This window comes from Sciurus carolinensis, chromosome 4 (genome assembly GCF_902686445.1).
Source record: "Sciurus carolinensis chromosome 4, mSciCar1.2, whole genome shotgun sequence".
Classification (NCBI taxonomy): Eukaryota; Metazoa; Chordata; class Mammalia; order Rodentia; family Sciuridae; genus Sciurus; species Sciurus carolinensis.
The window spans coordinates 129,172,187-129,189,770 of NC_062216.1; the positions used below are offsets into that span (position 1 = coordinate 129,172,187).

Here is a 17,584-nt window from a genome sequence, read left to right on the forward strand (position 1 = left end):
TATGTAGTAATTTTTAGACTAGCGATGAGTATAAATGATAATTTGAGATTTGAAGTAACTGAAAGGAATATGAAAATATATGTGATTTCTGGTGGTAACAAATACCACAGGTGTGGGACTGAGTTTGTGACTCAGTGGTAGAGCTCTTGCCTAGCATGTGTGAGGCACTGGATTTGAAACTCAGCACCACATGTAAATAAATGAATAAAATAAAGGTCTATCAATATCTAAAAAATATTTTAAAATATATTTATCTAAAAAAATCACAGGCGCTGGTACCTAATATCACTAGGGCTTATTGCCTGCATTTTAAATAAGGAAATACTAAATTTCAGAGGGCTAGTAAATAAAGATTAAGTTTCTCTCCCACCCCTTTTTGTAAATTGGTTATGGTGTGGGGCAACCATATTAGATTAGGTTGATCATTTACTCTTGAATCGTGGGAAAGTTGAATATATGAATAACTATGATAGTTACAAAGTAGAAGTGTTCTTCAAGGAAACAGAAGGATCTGATACAGTGAGACAACTATTAAAACACTGGGGAACATTTGTAAAAATTTATAATGATTGTACTGTTTAAGTGTCTTTAAACAAAATTGAAATAGGAAATAGTAAAAGGTGTGGTTTGCAGAAAAAATGTAATTCAGTTATTTCTCCACAACTCAAAAAGCCTGGTACTACATCAGAATATCAGGAAAATAAGTGTACATTTATATCTTTAAAGTATTTTTAAATGATTTGCAGTAACTAAAATTAACCTTTGCTAGTCATCTTCTCATCAAACAAGATGCTTTTACTGTAGTCCTTTTAAAGAAAATATTTTTGTAAAATTATAGTTAATAAAGGATTTAGTATATTCTTGTGGTTTATTTATTCAATAAAGTATCTGTTATGTCTCACTATTTTAGGTACTTGAGATAACAGTGGTAAGCATAATAGACAAGTTTCCTTTGTTTAAGGCACTTAGCATTCTAAGGGGGAAGAGACAAGAAACAAAACAGTTGAGAACAAAATTCAGGTAGTTGGGTGTTCAATGAAGGCCTTTCTAAAGACAATTAGGCAGAAGTGTTATTGTCAGGAAGCCACTAGATATTAAAGATTTGGGGTTAGATCATTGGCAAGGAGCAGCAAAGGTAAAGACTCAAGTTGAGAAAAAAAGCTGGTATGGGTGGGACTTAGTAAAAGGGTAAGATATCCTTCTTTTCTTCCTATCATCATAATTACTACTTTGCCTAGATCCCTAATCCTCTTGCCTCTCATGCTGTTACACTGTCTGTGTTTAAATCCACCTCTGCCTACACTGTTTCTGTACTCCTGTGGCTGCATGTGACTGGAGAGCACCATTGTTGAGTGGGTCTTTAGTACTACTTGGCCGTTCTGCTTACTTTATTTCCCCTAATCTCTTCACTCTCCCCTTTCTTAGAAGACTGTACCTTTTCCTCTCTTTTTAAACTTCTATATATGAAAATATTGATCATACAGGTGTTAAGCAGTTTTAGTTTAAGTTTCAGGCAGCAGAAAGACTATAGAAACACCCCCCACCCCGTCTTAATTTTAAATGCCAATTTCATTTAAACATAAAAAAATGACATTTTAATTTTCAAGTTTGTGGTTCAGAAATTATTGAAATTTTGTCATTTAAGTTCAGTAGTACTCGCCTTATTATACTTCATTTTACTTAGGACCTTAAGCCTTGGTGGTAGAAAATTCTGTCTTAAGATGCTGGGCCTTTTAGACAGATACATGTGTCAGGCCCAGAATTCTTGAAATATTTGTGAGAGAATTATACTCATAAATTATACACATAAATAAGTAATATTTCAAGACGACTACCCCAATAATCTCTTGCCAGGTGTCCTCTTGAGAGTGACATCATCTTTAAACGTGGTGTGACAATTCCTGATGAACTGCTATGATCCCAGGAAAGACAGGGCAACCTGGAAGTCCAACTACTTTCTTAAGGTTATAGAGCTTTTGGGTGACTATCCAAAATACTTCATTGTGGGAGCAGTATGTGCTCCAAGCAGATGCAGCAGATCTACATGTTCCTTGGAGGGAAGGCTGTGGTGTTCACGGGCAGGAACACCCATGATGTGCAAGAGCATCTGAAAAGCAACCCAGCTCTGGAGAAACTGTCTCCCCGTATCCAGGGGAATGTGAACTTTGTGTTCACCTAGAAGGACCTCACTGAGATCAGGGACATACTGCTGACCAGTAAGATTGCAGTTGCTGCTCATTGCTGGTACTATTATATCTTGAGAAGTCACTGTGCCAGCTCAGAACAGTGGTCTGGTGCCCAAGAAGACTTCCTTATTCCAGGCTTTAGGCATCACCACTAAAATCTTCAGGGTCACCATCAAAATCGTGGGTGATGTGTAACTGATAAAGACTGGGAACAAAGTGGGAGCCAGTGAAGCTACCCTGCTGAACGTGCTGAATAGCTTCCCCTTCTTTGGGCAAATCATCTAGCAGGTATCTGACAATGGCAGCATTTACAGTCCTGAAGTGCTTGACATCACAGAGAAGACTCTGCATTCTTGCTTCCTGGATGGTGACCACAGTGTTGCTAATGTTTGTTTGCAGATTGATTTTCAAACTGTTGGATCAATGCCCCATTCTATCATCAGTGGGTGTAAGTGGGTCCTGGCTTTGTGGAAACTGAGTACACCTTCCCACTTTCTGAGAAGGTGAAGGCTGATCCATCTGCATTTGTGGCTGTTGCCCCCATTGGCTGCTGCCACCACTGCTGCTGTTCCTGCTGCTGTGGCCACCCCCAGTCATGGTCGAAGCCAAGGAAGAGTTGTAGGCGTTTGAATGAGGATATGGAATTTCATTTTTTTGAGCAATCATCAAAAAGCAACCAATTTAGTCAGCTTTATATACAAAACAAGGAAATAAAGACGTGCTTCTCTTAAAAAAGAAAGAAGCTGCCATTACAGAAAATGGACCCAAAATTAAGTAATAAAACATTAAATTATGACTAGAGAGTAAGTTGATTTCAGGGAATATTATTGATTATATTTTATTTTTCTTTTTAAATGTAAGTAACTTCTCATTTTATGTGTTAATTGCAATCCTGTGAAATCTGTATTATTAAAATATTCAGAAAAAAAGATTTAAGTTAATATGGCAATCTTCCCAGACTGAGTATATGAAACAAATTCTTTTTAAAAAAAATTTTTTTTAGTTGTCAATGAACTTTATTTTGTTTATTTATGTGTGGTGCTGAGAATCGAACCCAGTGCCTCACACATGCTAGGCAAGTGCTTTTACACAGCACCACACAGAGCCACAACTTTACACTTTACACTTTACACAGAGCCACAACTTCAACACCCAAAACTTAAATTCTTGAGTTTTATTTATTTTTATTTTATCTGCCTTTGATTCTTATATGCACCACTAGTCATTAACAGAATTTTGAAAACATTCATTCATGCCTTCAAACTAAAAATTAGATCATAGTGACAGGAATACATTTGTGATTATAATCTATTAACAAGAAAAAGTTACTTGACATAGTTTTAGAATTTGAGAAACCCTCAGGTTTTAAAAATCATGGCTAAGTGCATTTACTTCAACTTACAGAGCTTCTGTGAAATTTGTCGCATCTTGTAGTTCTAATTAATCACCAACCTGGAACATAATATCCTATTTATAAAAAAAGAAAAGAAAAACTTCTCCAACTAGTCCATTTTAACAGGACTAAATTCACATTTTAGCTTAAAGCTGAGTGTATAATGACTACCAAATTACAGATATTTTAGATGTCATTTCCAACCTCTAAAATATTTGGATATTGTTATAAATACTGTTGAGCAATGAAGTGGGAGAATAAAGGAAACATGGGAAAGTTACCACTTTTCTGAATCTAGTACCTTGACACAGAACGTTTAAAATAGAAAATTTTGGAGCTGCATGCATTTAAAAAATTCCATCTAAATCACTATTTTGTGTGTTTGGAAACTGAGGCCCAAGGATTGAAATTGGATCAGTTGTTGCTGTTTTTTTTTTAAACTTTAATCCTTAGAGTTTTGCCTTTTCTCGAATGTCATCATAGTGGAATCATTAGTGGTCTTTTTTGTCTGGATTCTTTCCAAATTAAGATTGATATGTTGAATGACTTCCTAGTTCATTCTTTTTTATTGTTGAATAATATTCTGTGTGTACTCTGTCTATTCACCTATTGAAGAACGTTGTTAAGTATAGATGTTCTTGTATGGGTTTTGATGTGCTCATATTTCAGTTCATTTTGGTAAATACTTAAAGGGGCACAATTGCTGTTTATGTGTGTTTTTAAATTTATACTGCTAAACTGTCTTAAAATGACTGACTACTTGCTCTAGTTTTTGAAAGCTGAGTTTTAGAATTCTTCACTGATAATTTTTCTCTTTCTTTCTGTACTTAAAAAAATTTCATCCACAGTACCCTCATTTGCATTGTTTCTGATGTCATCCCTACACTTTGGTGCTTTAAGATTCTCTTTTTATGCGGTGGGGGGGGGGGTGGCTATACTGGGGTGTGAACCTAGGGCCTCACACATGCTAGGCAAGTGCTCTACCACTAAACTACATCCCCCAGCCCTTTTTTATTTTGAGACAGGGTCTTACTCTTTTACCTGTGCTGGCCTTAAGGTTGGAACACTGTCTCAGCCTCCTGAATAGTTGAGATTATAGGCATATGCCACCACACCTGGCTAAGATTCTCCTCTTCTTCGCTGATTTTCAGTAATTTTACTCTAAAATGTAATGATTGTTCTCCTTGGAGGTTGTGAGTTTGTAGTATAGTACTCAACAAATTAAATATAGTTGTTGTTTTTTATTTTTTTCACTCTTCCTAGGAAAGTAGTTATACTAATGTTAGACCTTTGGAAATATCCTGTTTGATACCGTTGCATAGTTCATAGTTCATTTTACCACAGTTCTTATTTTTTACTTTTTTCTAGTTATTTTTCTCACTGTTGAATTTTGGATTTTTTTCTACCACTATATCTTCAAGTTCATTAAACTTTTTTGTAGTATCAAATCTGCTGTTAATCCTAGCCAGTGGTTTTTTTTTTTTAATGTTTGAATTTTTATCTCTAGAAGATCAGTCTCAGCCTTTAAAAATATATTTCTAATTTTCAAGTAAGTGTAAACTCATAAAGATGTTTCATATGCCCATAACCTAACTTTTCCTAAAGGTGTTATCTTACATAACTATAGTGCATTAGTGAAACCAGCAGTTGATTGGCATAATTAGACTTCAAATCTGTCTCAGATTTTAACCAGTTTATGTATGCATCCACTCTTTCATACTATGGTGTTTTATTACATGTCACATAACCACCATCAAAATCAGGATACAAACTTTTCTGTGACCATTAAGAAATTGCCTTGTGTTGCCAATTGGGGTCTTTATTATACCTTGTATTATTGTCACATTCATTTTTTATCTTTGGGGTGTTTGCAATGTATTTGTAATATCTGGTTTAACATTTTTGTGTACTAATTCTATCATATGTAATGATTTATTTCCTTTTATTGTGTTTCACTTTTTCAGGGGTTATATTTCCTGCATTTTGATTGAGTGCCACATACTTAATTTTACATTCTTTTATGCTAGAGTGTGTTGAATTATTTTGTATATTGTTGGACTTTGTTTTGAGGTATAGCTGTGTTACTTAGAATCATGATCTCTTTGGAGGTTGCATTTAAGCTTTGTTAGTGCTGGTCCAGAGCATCTTTTGGTCTAAAGCTTATTTGATTTCATTGTTGAGGCATTCTTTACCTTCTGAACTGTACTTGATACCCCATGTAAAGAAGTCCTTCTGCTCTGGTTGATGCGAACATGAACCCAGAGAATTGTTTTGACTATTCCTCTTCAGAGGCTTTTTCTCCAGACTCGATAGTTTTTCACATGCACATTCAAATCATTATTTAGCTTAAACCTAAAATCAGAAATAAAACTTCCTTCTGTTTGTTCTACAGATTCTAGCTGCTTTGGTGTTTCCCTAACTGGAAACTTTTAGACCATTGGTTTAATTCTATGAGAATGTTGGGCTCTGACTGAGTTCTACTTTCCCCTTCTTATCATCCTCAAAACTAGAGGCAATGAGCTGGGAGCACTGGTAGAGCTCACTTTATGCTCTTTTTCTTGATGATCTTTGTCCTGAGATGACTGTTTAAATGTCTAAAAATCATTGTTTCTACGGTTATTTAAGTTAGAAGAGTATTTGTTTACTGTTATATAAGACATCCCTGCCTTATAGAAAATTTCGTTGAAGTTTGGTAAATCTGTAGTTGTCCTTTCAGACTTCGATACTTGTAGGACTTTTTCGGAAATATATTACCAAACGTTTTAAAATATTGAAGATAGTGGTGACAAATATTAGCTATTTGTGTTTATTTGGAAGAAAGTACTGTCAGTCCTTTCCTCTTTTGTGTACTAAAAGGAGATCATGATTCTTAGTTTAATAGAGATAGTTAATTCCTATATTGGTAAGCATATATGCTGGGTATGGATTGAACCCTAGGCCATGAAATATTTGAAATTATCCCCAAAGAAAGAAACAAACAGTAAACAAGATTTTCTTTCATACTAAAAGTGGTAGATTCCAAAGTGAAGATTATTCTTGTATCTGGTAAATTTATAGATTAAATATTAATTTTATTGTTAAGATCAAAGAATTCAGTTCTAGTATTTTCTGTATAATTAGGTTATGTTGTTAAAGGTGTGTATGGCATTAAGGTATTAAAATTACTTTGCTTGATCTTAGATTTTAGACATCTTTTGATGAAACCAGTATAATTTGAAGGTACTCTGGACTTTAACATAAACATTTAAGAAGGAAAGTACTCTCTATAAGTAATGACTGAAATTTTGCACTATTGTACATTGAATTCAGTGTCATCATGAATACATTAATGTTAAGGCAGGTATTATTTTCAAATTTACTAATATTATTAAACAATAATATTAAAAAAGGATTAATGTTTAGGTGATGCATAATAATGCTTTTTTCTTTTTGTGACAACCATGAAAACTTAAGTTGGAGCCAAATGTGTGTGTCACTTAACAATTCTTGGACATCCAGTTTACTTGGTAATTTTTTCCTTTTGAATAACCCAACCCCTTGTTTAATGATAAGGATTTACATTTTTTTAAAATGCTCATTCTTTTTTTTTTTTTTAGATGTTGATAGACCTTTATTTTATTCATTTATTCACATGTGGTGCTGAGAATCGAACCCAGTGCCTCACACTTGCCAGCAAACGCTCTACCACTGAGCCCCAACCCCAGCCCGGATTTGCATTTTTGTAGCAAATATACTTAGGGTTAAGAAACCTTTCTCCCTTACTATATTTGAGAGACGGACTCAATTTTCAAGGTACATATGATTGCCACATAGTAAGGTATCTTCAAGTATTTCATCCAAATATGTGTAATGTAAGATGGTAAAAAATGAGTAAAAATACCACTTCCACTGACTTTATAATCAGACATATAAAAAAAGAACCAGAAGATAGGTAATCATCTCCTGAATTCTTTTAAATATCGAAGTCTAATAATGTTAGTTTTTTAATGATTTGTTTTCCTTAAAAACGGTTCTTCCCTTTTTAACAGTTTGGTTTTTAGAGGTAATCATGTATATGTATGTCTGTTTGTTTTACTAATACTGGTTCCCCCTCCTTTTGAATTATAAATTAGATGATTTTATCGTCCTCTCCTAAAGTATATTGCATATGATACTAAGCAGTGGCTCTAAGTTTGAATATAAGTATTAGTCCTTAGCAACATTATTGGTTCAGTTGGTATAAATCCTATTTCCTTAGGGTAAATGTTTTGCTTAAATTTAGTTGCAAGACATTTGCCGTGAAAATATATCTTTATAAATTCTTCGTAGACACCATCTTTGAATCTTTCATTGTTTGATTTTCAGTATACATTTTTGAGATGGCATTTCTGGTGACTACCACCTCTGCTTCAGTGATTTTTGTACCTGACGTGGACTGTGCCTAGTCACTTTAGATTTATTTATCTTTGTCTAGGTTAAGAAATGGGCACCATTATTGTTTTTGCCAATGTGAAAAAAGTGAATTCTATTGGAATATGCATGAATTGGGAAGACTAAAGGACCAAAGCATCAGTAAAAGTTGGCATTTGTTTTTCAGTGGAGTAAAATTTAATAGACTGTTGAATTAGGTTTGCATCTCTCAATTATCATAAAATATATAATGCCGTCCCGTTTTATGGCACAGAAATAAACCTCATGAGTGGCATGAATCAGTAATGGTATAACTTACATTTCTTTCTTATCCAAATATGTAAGCTTTGGGGGAAAATATGTAGTGTCATGGCTGAATCGAAATTAATTGAATATTTCTGAGACTAACCAAAGAACTCTTAAAAGAAAAAAGTGCATTAGTTGATGAGTGAGCTTTTTTTACCCACTTAATGTTTTATTTACTTTTAAGTTTCTTCCTTCACAATGATGTTTGGTGGACAGTTGTAATTAAAGAAAGTAGGTGTGGGAGGGGAGAGTTTTTCATAATTTAATAATTTCTGTCTCAAAGTACATCTGCCAGTTTTAACCCTAAATGGCTAAGAGGAAAGATAGAGTATAAGATAATGACTTTTGTTTTTGTTTTCTTTCTCATGTTTTTGTGTATCATATTGGATAGTTTTGCTACTGTTCATATATTTTCATGTTAGTAATTTTGATGGCTTTTGGATAATTCCACTCTAGAGGGAGAACTGGTGGGCGGTCCTTCCTGTGACACGACCCTTGAGTGACAGTTCTATTTGATTGCCTCCAGTACTGTGAGGAAAGGACACGACTCTATGGTGAGGACTGATGGACATACATTATCTGAGAAAAGAAACTACCAGGTAAGGCCATTCTTTTTTCCCTTCTTTCTATTTGTCATATTGCATTGAACTGTTTTAGTATGTTATGTTTAATTGGAACCAATAAATTCCAAAGAATACAACTTAATTTGGAAAATTTGGGTTATGATTTTAAAGATATGTATTAGATTTGACAGTTGAAATAGTTGGAAACATTTTTCAAATAAAGCATGTTCATAATGTATTTATTGTTAAAATAAATTTTCTGATATATGTCAAGACAGATTATCTGATACACAGTTTATGACTTTGTGGTTGGACCGAGGTAATAGTTCATGAAACAATGTGTTGATTGCTTTTACACATATTGCTAAAAGACTAAAACCTATGTCTTGGTTATATTTTGCATAATAGACTCATAAAAATATAGACAGAATTGAATAGAATGTAAAATAAATAGAAATGAGACACCCAGGTTATTTAAAGATCCAGATTCTATTAAATTTGTATTAGTTGGCTGTTCTTACAATGCCAGATTCTTGTTTTCTCATTTAATAGGTTGGTTAATAGTATCAATCCCTTATGTAGTTTGTAGGGATGCCAAAAAGATAGTTGAAATGTAACATTCCTGTTTCTTTCTGAGCTTTTTAAAGAAGGTGAATTTTAGTACTGGGGATGTAGCTTTTTGGTAGATCACTTATCTAACATGCGTGAAACCCTGGATTTAATCCCCAGCACTGTAAAGGAAAAGAAGGTGAATTTTAAAGATAATGCTATTTAAACAGTGATTTTTGTAAATGAAACATTTGACTAATTTTTTTAAAGGAAACCTGCTTTATTCACTTGATAGTGACCCCTTCTTAAATCTTATAGTAATCTAGAATAGAAATAGTTTAAATCTCATAGAAATGCACCTCTAAGGCCTCCTGCACAGACATGTGTCCAACCTTTCTCCCTGACCCCACCAGTTTCATTTGCTCTAGTTTGTCAAGGTAACTAGTGTGATAACAGTTAACCTTGACAAACTTTGGATACTGTTCCTGATAAAAAGATACTTTGTCTAAATTAATCTTTATTTAGAGTTTCATCTAACTTGATGTGTGAAGTTTCTTGCCAGACCTTTATGCTTTTAATAAGCCAGAGTAAGCTGGAGCTTTGTTGAATCATTTCTCCCAATAACCATTTTTTCTGATTTGTCCTGTAGACTTGATGTATATAGAATTTGCTAATTATTTGTACTTGGTGTAGCTCTTCCTGCCTTACAACCACATCCACCAATCTTGACCCAAAAGATTTTGATTGATCATATTTCTTGGATTTTTACATCTCTTGGTAGGTTCTGCTAAATTATTTTCAGAATATTGAGATTGTAGGTTAGGTGGCATTTTAGTGCTCATTATCCAGTTTGTAAGGTGTGAGTAGAGAACTTTTTGGTTATGACTATACAGTATAGTTAATTTGCCTCAGGAACCATATTCACATAGAATTCCAAAAATTCTGCTTAAGAAAGGAGTAAAACAAAATTGTGCTTTACATATGAAGAGATTTGCTCATTCTTAGCTCATACCACACTAAAAATACCCTATTATTCCAGTCACCGTATTCACAAATGCTAATAGGATTTGCACTTACCTGGAAATGCATTCTTGGTTATGGTTTTGCTAGTTCAGTTTTTTTTTTTCTTTTTTCTTTTGTTCTTACATATTGATGCTTAATGCCTGTTGAAATATCCTTGAAAACTATTGTTTACATTGGCTTTGTAAAATTATTTTATTTTTGAAGCTTCCTCTGAAAAGAACATGTATAGAAATATAATTTCTAGTTTAAGAGCATATGGAATAATCAAAGGAGTATTAAATAAAATTACTAAAATAACATTTATATTTATGTTAATAAGTTAGTTTGTATATTCTGAGATGAAACTCATTTAGGTTTTTAAAAACCTTGTTAAAGAATTTTATTATTTTTTCATGGGTAAAAGTAGAATTTCTTTATATCCATATTTATTACTATTTTAATTTGAGGACTTTTGCTTTTGGAAAGTTCTTGATTCTTATCTTTATTCAAGCATCCTGATAGCATGCTAACATTCCACAGTTTAATAAGCATAGTATTTCTCCAGTTCTCATTTCCTTATGAACCTGATTAAAGCCTTAGAAATGTAGTTTAGGAAGGTACATTACATTCCTTCAGCTGTGTGCTAAAAGTGATTTTTAGATTTGGCTTGGTTAAAGTATTGATTTTTATAATGACATCTACTTTGTATAGTTTCTTTTTACTAGAAACTTAAGCCCAGTTAGACATTCAGAGTTTGACTATAGTACTTGAAATTTATTTGCATAGATAAATTGGTATATTAGTTCAGGTAAGACAATTTATTTAAATGGTTTGCAGTTCATTCATTTTAGAAGAATTAGCAGACTTTCTTCATGGAAGTGCAGTGTCAGGGTTTTGCAAGAATTTTCTTACCTTCCTCTAATTTACACTAAAAATATCTGAGATAGGAGCATACACAAATTTTCATCATCTTAATTACTAGTTTAATTTACCAGTGACTTTTCCTTTCTTGTTCAAGCTTCTAAACATTATACATAGTCTTTCTACAGTCTTATCTACCATGTGTTTTTCACCTTTCCAGTGCCTCTTCTGTTATTCCCTATAGTGGGCTTTTCCATTTAGTAATGCAAAACTGCTTTTAGTATCCCCGATGTCACTTCACACCTTCAAGGCTTTACTTATATTGTCTCCTTTCATTTAATGTGTCACCTTTATTCACCTTTCTTCACGATTCAAGAATTTGGTTTGAATTTTTCCAGAAGTTGTCCTACCATTGGTGCAGTGCTCCTTCCACTTTCTTTCATAAACTTTCTGCATACTTCTGGTTTACTGTTTACCATAGTACATTGCAGTTATCTGTTTGTTTGTTCTTGTTTTCCTGTAGACCTGTGCTGTCCCAAACTGAAGGCACTAGCCACAACTGGTTACTTATATTTAAGTTTGTAAATTAAATATTAAAATTGTATTTTGTCAGTCATATGGGCCTCATTTCAAATGTTCAAAAGCTATGTGCTGTTGATAGCTACCATATTTGAATAGTGCAGATAGAATGTTTCTGTCACTGCAGAAAATTTCATTGGACATTGCTGCAGTTTCAAACTTCCTGAACACTAAAACTATCTACTCTGGTATTGCCAGTGCCTGGCATGGTACCTTCTATAAAGATAAGGGTTCAATGTCTATTAAATAAAACAGTGAAAGAACAGAAATGAAGAAATAGGGAAATATGCTAGGTAGCCTACTACTGATACTGCCAAGATTTTTAGATGTTACTCTGAATGGAAATTTTCAATATGAGCTAATTTCCTCTTTTAATTTTTTAAAATCATCTAATTAACAGATACCCGTTGCAAAATTGTTGACAAAAATATTAAAATATAATGTGGAAATTAACCTTCACATCTTTACTCTTTATAGTTTGGGGTATATATTTTCTGATCCTTGCTAGTAAATGAGATGTGATTCGTCGTCTTTGCTTTTAACAAATATGTATTTTACAGCTTGCTCATTTATACTTATGGAGATATTTCCATATCCCATCTCTTCCTCTGCCTTCTTTCCTAGAAGTAGTCATTAATTTGAATTTTGTGTTCTATTATTCTTAATTTCATATTATTACATAATGTGTTTCCATGTGTACAGGTGCATCCTCCTTTGTGTGTGACTATTTTTTTTGACAGTGGTGCCCTATATTCCTTTGTTTTGAATGGGAAAAAAAATAATGACTTTCTAGCCACCCAAAATCCTGAACAATTTCCCTGATATCAGTTTAACACTTAACTTATCTGACAGTTCACCAAGGACTTCTGCATACTATAAAGCATTTAAAATACAAGTTAAGCCAGTTGCAGTGGTGCATACCTGTACACTGTAAGAAAAATGTAATTGTAACCAGGTGTGGTGGCACACTCCTGTAATTCCAGTGAATCAGAAGACTGAGGCAGAAGGATTACAAATTCAAGACTAGCCTCAGGAATTTAGCTAGAGCCTGTCTCAAAAAGGGTTGGGACTGTAGTATAGTAGTAGAGCACTCCTGGATTCAATACCCAGTAAGTGTAAACAAACAATGAGTATGCCTTTTCATTTTTGGTAAGTTACACATTATTGCGAGTTTTTGTCTCTCTGCAGTTTAGGATGCATCTTACAACTGATAGCTTTGTGGCATAGTTAACTCTTTCTGTGGATACCTTCTAGTATCATTAAAAACAGCACTCGCATCAAAGCTAGTGACATGGTATATTAAAGATACATAATTTAATGAAACAAAAACAAGGGGAATATTGTGTAAACGAATATAGTTGAAGATTTGTTAGGGTAAATCTGTTGCCCAGAGGAAAAAAGAGGGAGGTTTTAGTCATTGTTGTTGTTTGGTGTTGGATGAAAGTGAACAAAAGCGAGCTGATGAAGAAATGATTTAAAAAATAAGTACCTGGTTCAGTGAACTGGTTCACAGTTTTCTCTGCTCCTGAAAGTCTTGAAAACAAATGACTTCACTTAATGTCTGTAGCCAGAAATAGTGCAAAGGGTCAGAAAAAAATTAAAATGTATGACTTCATGTTTTGTTCACTTATAATTACATTTTTAAATGTGATGCTTCTGTTCATGTCATGATCATGTTAGTAGCAGCATAAGTCATTTGACTCCATAACCTAAGTATTTTTTTAATTAAATTTGATATTTTATTTGGCATTCCTGGCTCCTCTTTTTCCAGTTTTTCTAGCCAGTATAGACTTACCAAGTTAAACGAATTCCCAGGTTCCCCATTGCTTGGCTCATTGCTACATGATGGTTGTAGCTTTTCTTTGAATGTGTTATATGTTGTGGCACTTTCTTCCTTATCTTCTGAAATCATTAAATGAATTGACTTTTTTTTTTATCTGAAAAGCAAGTTTCAAGACTCTTGGTTTATGAAACCATTAGTGTATTGGTAATTTTTTATACTTTTTCTAGGCTGAAAGTAATTTTGCTGAGTATTTAAAAACAAGTCAGAGGGCTGGGGATGTAGCTCAGTTGGTAGAGTGCTTGCCTTTCAAGCACAAGGCCCTCGGTTCAATCCCCCAGCACTACGCGCAAAAAAAAAAAAAAAACCCAAGTCACTTACAGCAGAAGTTTGATAGTACCCATGTGTGTTCATTGTGGTGTTCCTTTGGGGAATTTAGGCCCTAGGCTTTCAATATGAAATAGTTTTCTTTCAGAAAAGTAATTTACATGCAATTAATTTGTTTCATTTATGAACATAAAGTATATTTGTCATTAAATTGAAAGTTAACACATTAGTACGAATATTTCTGTGAATCAGAGAAAATGTAGAAGCAAAGAGTTATTCAGTAGGCCTTGCATGTATTCTGGGGTGGTAGCAGTTCAGATGACAGCTTAGATATTTTTGTTAATTTTTCTAAATTCCCACATAAATAGAACAGGTTGAAAGCAAAACCAAAAGTTGTGAACATTTTTTAAATAAAATTGATGACACGGGATCCCCAGAGACCTAAACATATAAGCAGAAGAGAACTAATAAAAAGACCTATATTTATCAGTTTTTCTGGATTAAAAAAAAAAATGTAGAGGGAAGCTTTGAGAAGTCTAATGAACCTAAGACTGGGAACGCCCAAAGTAACCATTAGGTATCTGCTGATAAACCACTTTGAAATTGGGATAGATTTTGTCAACTTCATTAGATGAGTATAAAGGACCCATAGAAAAGCTAGAATGACTGGAGCAGCCTAGCTGCCTGAACGAGTAATAAACCAGTGCTTCCTCCTATGACCCTGCTGAGGAGAATACTCATAATAGAGAAGGGCATGCAGTCAGAAACACTGAAAAGAAAAGGGCCAGATAAAAATGGGAAAGGGGAACAGTAAAAAAAAAAAAAAAAAAAAAAAAAATCTCAGAAACCTAGCCATCATGTTTTCACAACTACATGAAAACAACAGAAGAGGGAACTTCATGAAGTTAGAGAAATAATAATATATGAAACAAAACCTCATTTTAAAATTTCAAGAGTATTAAATCCACAAGGGGTCTTCTAGGAATGTGTTTGGGAATGTTTATGTTGATCTGATACTTGAAAATATCAGGATTTAAATTGGTGTGTTTGAGACATTTTTTTCTATAGAAATTAAGTAAATTAAAAGATTTTTTTTATGTAGTCTTTTGAAAGATTTTTCATTTTTCTTTTCACATTTAAATTTAATCTATCTGAAATTGATTTTTGCATATGGTATGAGATAAGAATCCAGTTTTTTCCCTTCTGTACCTAGATAATCAATTATGAGCATCATATATTGATTTGTTCCTCCTTCCTTAACTAATCAGCAGTGCTAGCTTTCTAGCTGTTTTGTAAACTCTTTCTTTAAAAGAAATTCATGGGTTTGTTTCTTCTGTCTATTCTATTACTTTGATGTATTAGTCTATGCCTGTACCATGCTTTTTAAAATACAGACCTTCGTTAAATTTTGATGTCTGTCTCTGTTAATCCTTGTCTTCACGAATGTCTTGACTTTTCTTGACCTTTTGCTCTGACAGATTTAGAATACTATTGAAAAAAAAGACTACCCTCCCCCAAAAAAGTATTGAGTTTATAAGTGAAATTGCATTGGCTTTATTTTTATTGGGAAAGAATTGATAAGTTCATGATATTCTTTCTATTCATGAATTAGTTTATTGAGGTCGTCTATATTTTATCTTGACTTTATGTTTTTAATAATAAACTTGTAAATCTTCAGTCATTTTTGTTGCTTTTTTGGTTGTAAAGGTATTTTTTAAGATTATATTTTATAGGTGTTCCTGTTAAGTTGTAATGCAAGTTACTTTCTAAATTGAATTTTGTAACCATCAATGTTGCTTAACTTTTTTATTCTTTAATTTATAGGGTTTTTTTTTTGTATTTTCATGTAAATAAACATATCATTTGAAAATGACAGTTTTGGAACTTCCTTTGTAATTTTTATGACTTGCATTCCTTTTCTGAATTCATTAGTATCTTTGATACAATGTTGAAAAGTATTAGTGGTAATATTTCTCTTATTACTTGTCTTATAGGGAAATTTTAAGTTGTCACCATTAAATATGTTTGATATAGGAATTTTTGTAGATATATCTTATTAGGGTAAAGAAATTGTTTATAATGCTACATTCTTGTATGTTTGTATTTTCGCTACAGAACTTTTTTCATTTTTTAAAATTGTTTATTGTGTGCCTTTCCTTTTTTTATCAGTGTTGGTAGAGATTAATCAACTTCCATAAGAATCAAATTTTAGCTTCATGTAGTTACATTTAAATTTTATTTTTGTTTAGTATTCATCGGTGCTTTTTAATGCTTTCCTTTGTGTAGGGTTTGTTTTACTGCTGTTAAATAAATCCTAAGTGTTTAATTTTCCAAATGTAAATCAAGTTTTTCTTGCCTTTCTGTTGCTGCTTTCTCATGTAATCCCATTGTGATTAGAGAATGTGGTTAGTATAATACCAATTATTTGTGTATGTAATTAAAATGTCTGGGTGCTGAATATCATTTCCTTCCTTCCAGGCTCAGCAATACATTTAAAAAGAAAAATGTCATCTCTAGTGAATTTTCACTGTCTTTTTCACTACTGTATCCCTATCTGAGACTAATTTGCTGGCATTCAGTAAATATTTGTTACTGAATAACAATATTTTGTGGGTAAATCAGTATTTTGTGGGGCATTTTAAATTGTTCTTGAGCATTTTAATAATCAAATGGTTACCAAAAAAAATAAATATATATAAATTTTCTAGGTCTCAGCTGAAACTTCACTTTCTAAGGGAAATATTTCTGCTTAGATCTCTGTTTACACCTTCTCATGGTTCATTGTAGTTTTGTGGGCACTGATGGTGTTATTTCTGCTCTTCATTGTTATCTATAATTAAATAGATTTGTTGGTTCTTTTTCTTCCTTTCCTTTCTCTCCTTTTCCTTCTTTATTTCTTCCCTCCCTTACCCTGCCTACTTTCTTTCCTTACTTCCCTTTCTTTTTCCTTTCTTCCCTTCTTTATGGTATCATTTTCCTTCTAGCTAAAGTACTAAAACATTTTTTCTAATTCTAGTGATAAATTCTTTTAGGGTTTGTATGTCTGAAAAAGTGTCCCCATTTATAAGAATATTTTTGATGCTTAAGTAATTCAGAATTGATAATTTTTCTTTTGGAACTTTAAAGATGTGCTCCACTATCTTCTGACTTAAATTTCTAACAAAAAAAATTGCTGTCATTTTTATCTCTAGTTTTCTGTACATAATGTATCATTTTGTCATTGGCTACAATTAAGATTTGCTTAAAATTTTTAAATTTAAAAATTAAAATGTGATAATGAATCTTTGATTTGATGTATAGCTTTGATTATGTTGTATCTTGGCATAATTTTCTTCATGCCTATAGTGTATGGGGTTTGTGGTGCTTTTCAAAATTCTGTCTTCATAATTTTTATCAAATTTGAAGGATTTTTTTGTCCTTTATTTCTTTAAATTTTTTTCTGTACTTGCTGTCCTATGGGGATTCCAGATTAGATTGCCCTGAAGTTATCCCCCATCTTATGTCACTGTTTTTTTCCCTCTGTATATTTATTTAGGGTAGTCTTTTATTACTATGTTGTCAAGTTCTCTAAGCTGTTTTTCAGTATGCTAGTCATTCTGCCTTCTTTTGTATCCAAAATGTAATTAAAACTTTGGTGTCATTTGTGTCA

The 17,584-nt window shown here is 32.8% G+C and overlaps 1 protein-coding gene and 1 pseudogene across 5 annotated transcripts in view; both read left to right on the plus strand.

Moving 5' to 3' along the window:
• The window catches only part of Cnot2 (CCR4-NOT transcription complex subunit 2), a 99,034-nt gene that overhangs the window by 24,680 nt on the left and 56,770 nt on the right, over positions 1 to 17,584 (plus strand). For 2 of the 5 annotated variants that reach the window (XM_047549952.1, XM_047549947.1), the window contains exon 2: positions 8,801 to 8,873. In XM_047549952.1, the coding sequence (XP_047405908.1) occupies positions 8,801 to 8,873 (73 nt within the window). Of the gene's footprint in view, positions 1 to 8,730; positions 8,874 to 17,584 lie in introns of those variants that run through there. The other 3 variants (XM_047549948.1, XM_047549949.1, XM_047549950.1) reach the window with 2 other exon arrangements.
• Positions 1,654 to 3,909, plus strand: LOC124983050 (60S acidic ribosomal protein P0-like; annotated as a pseudogene).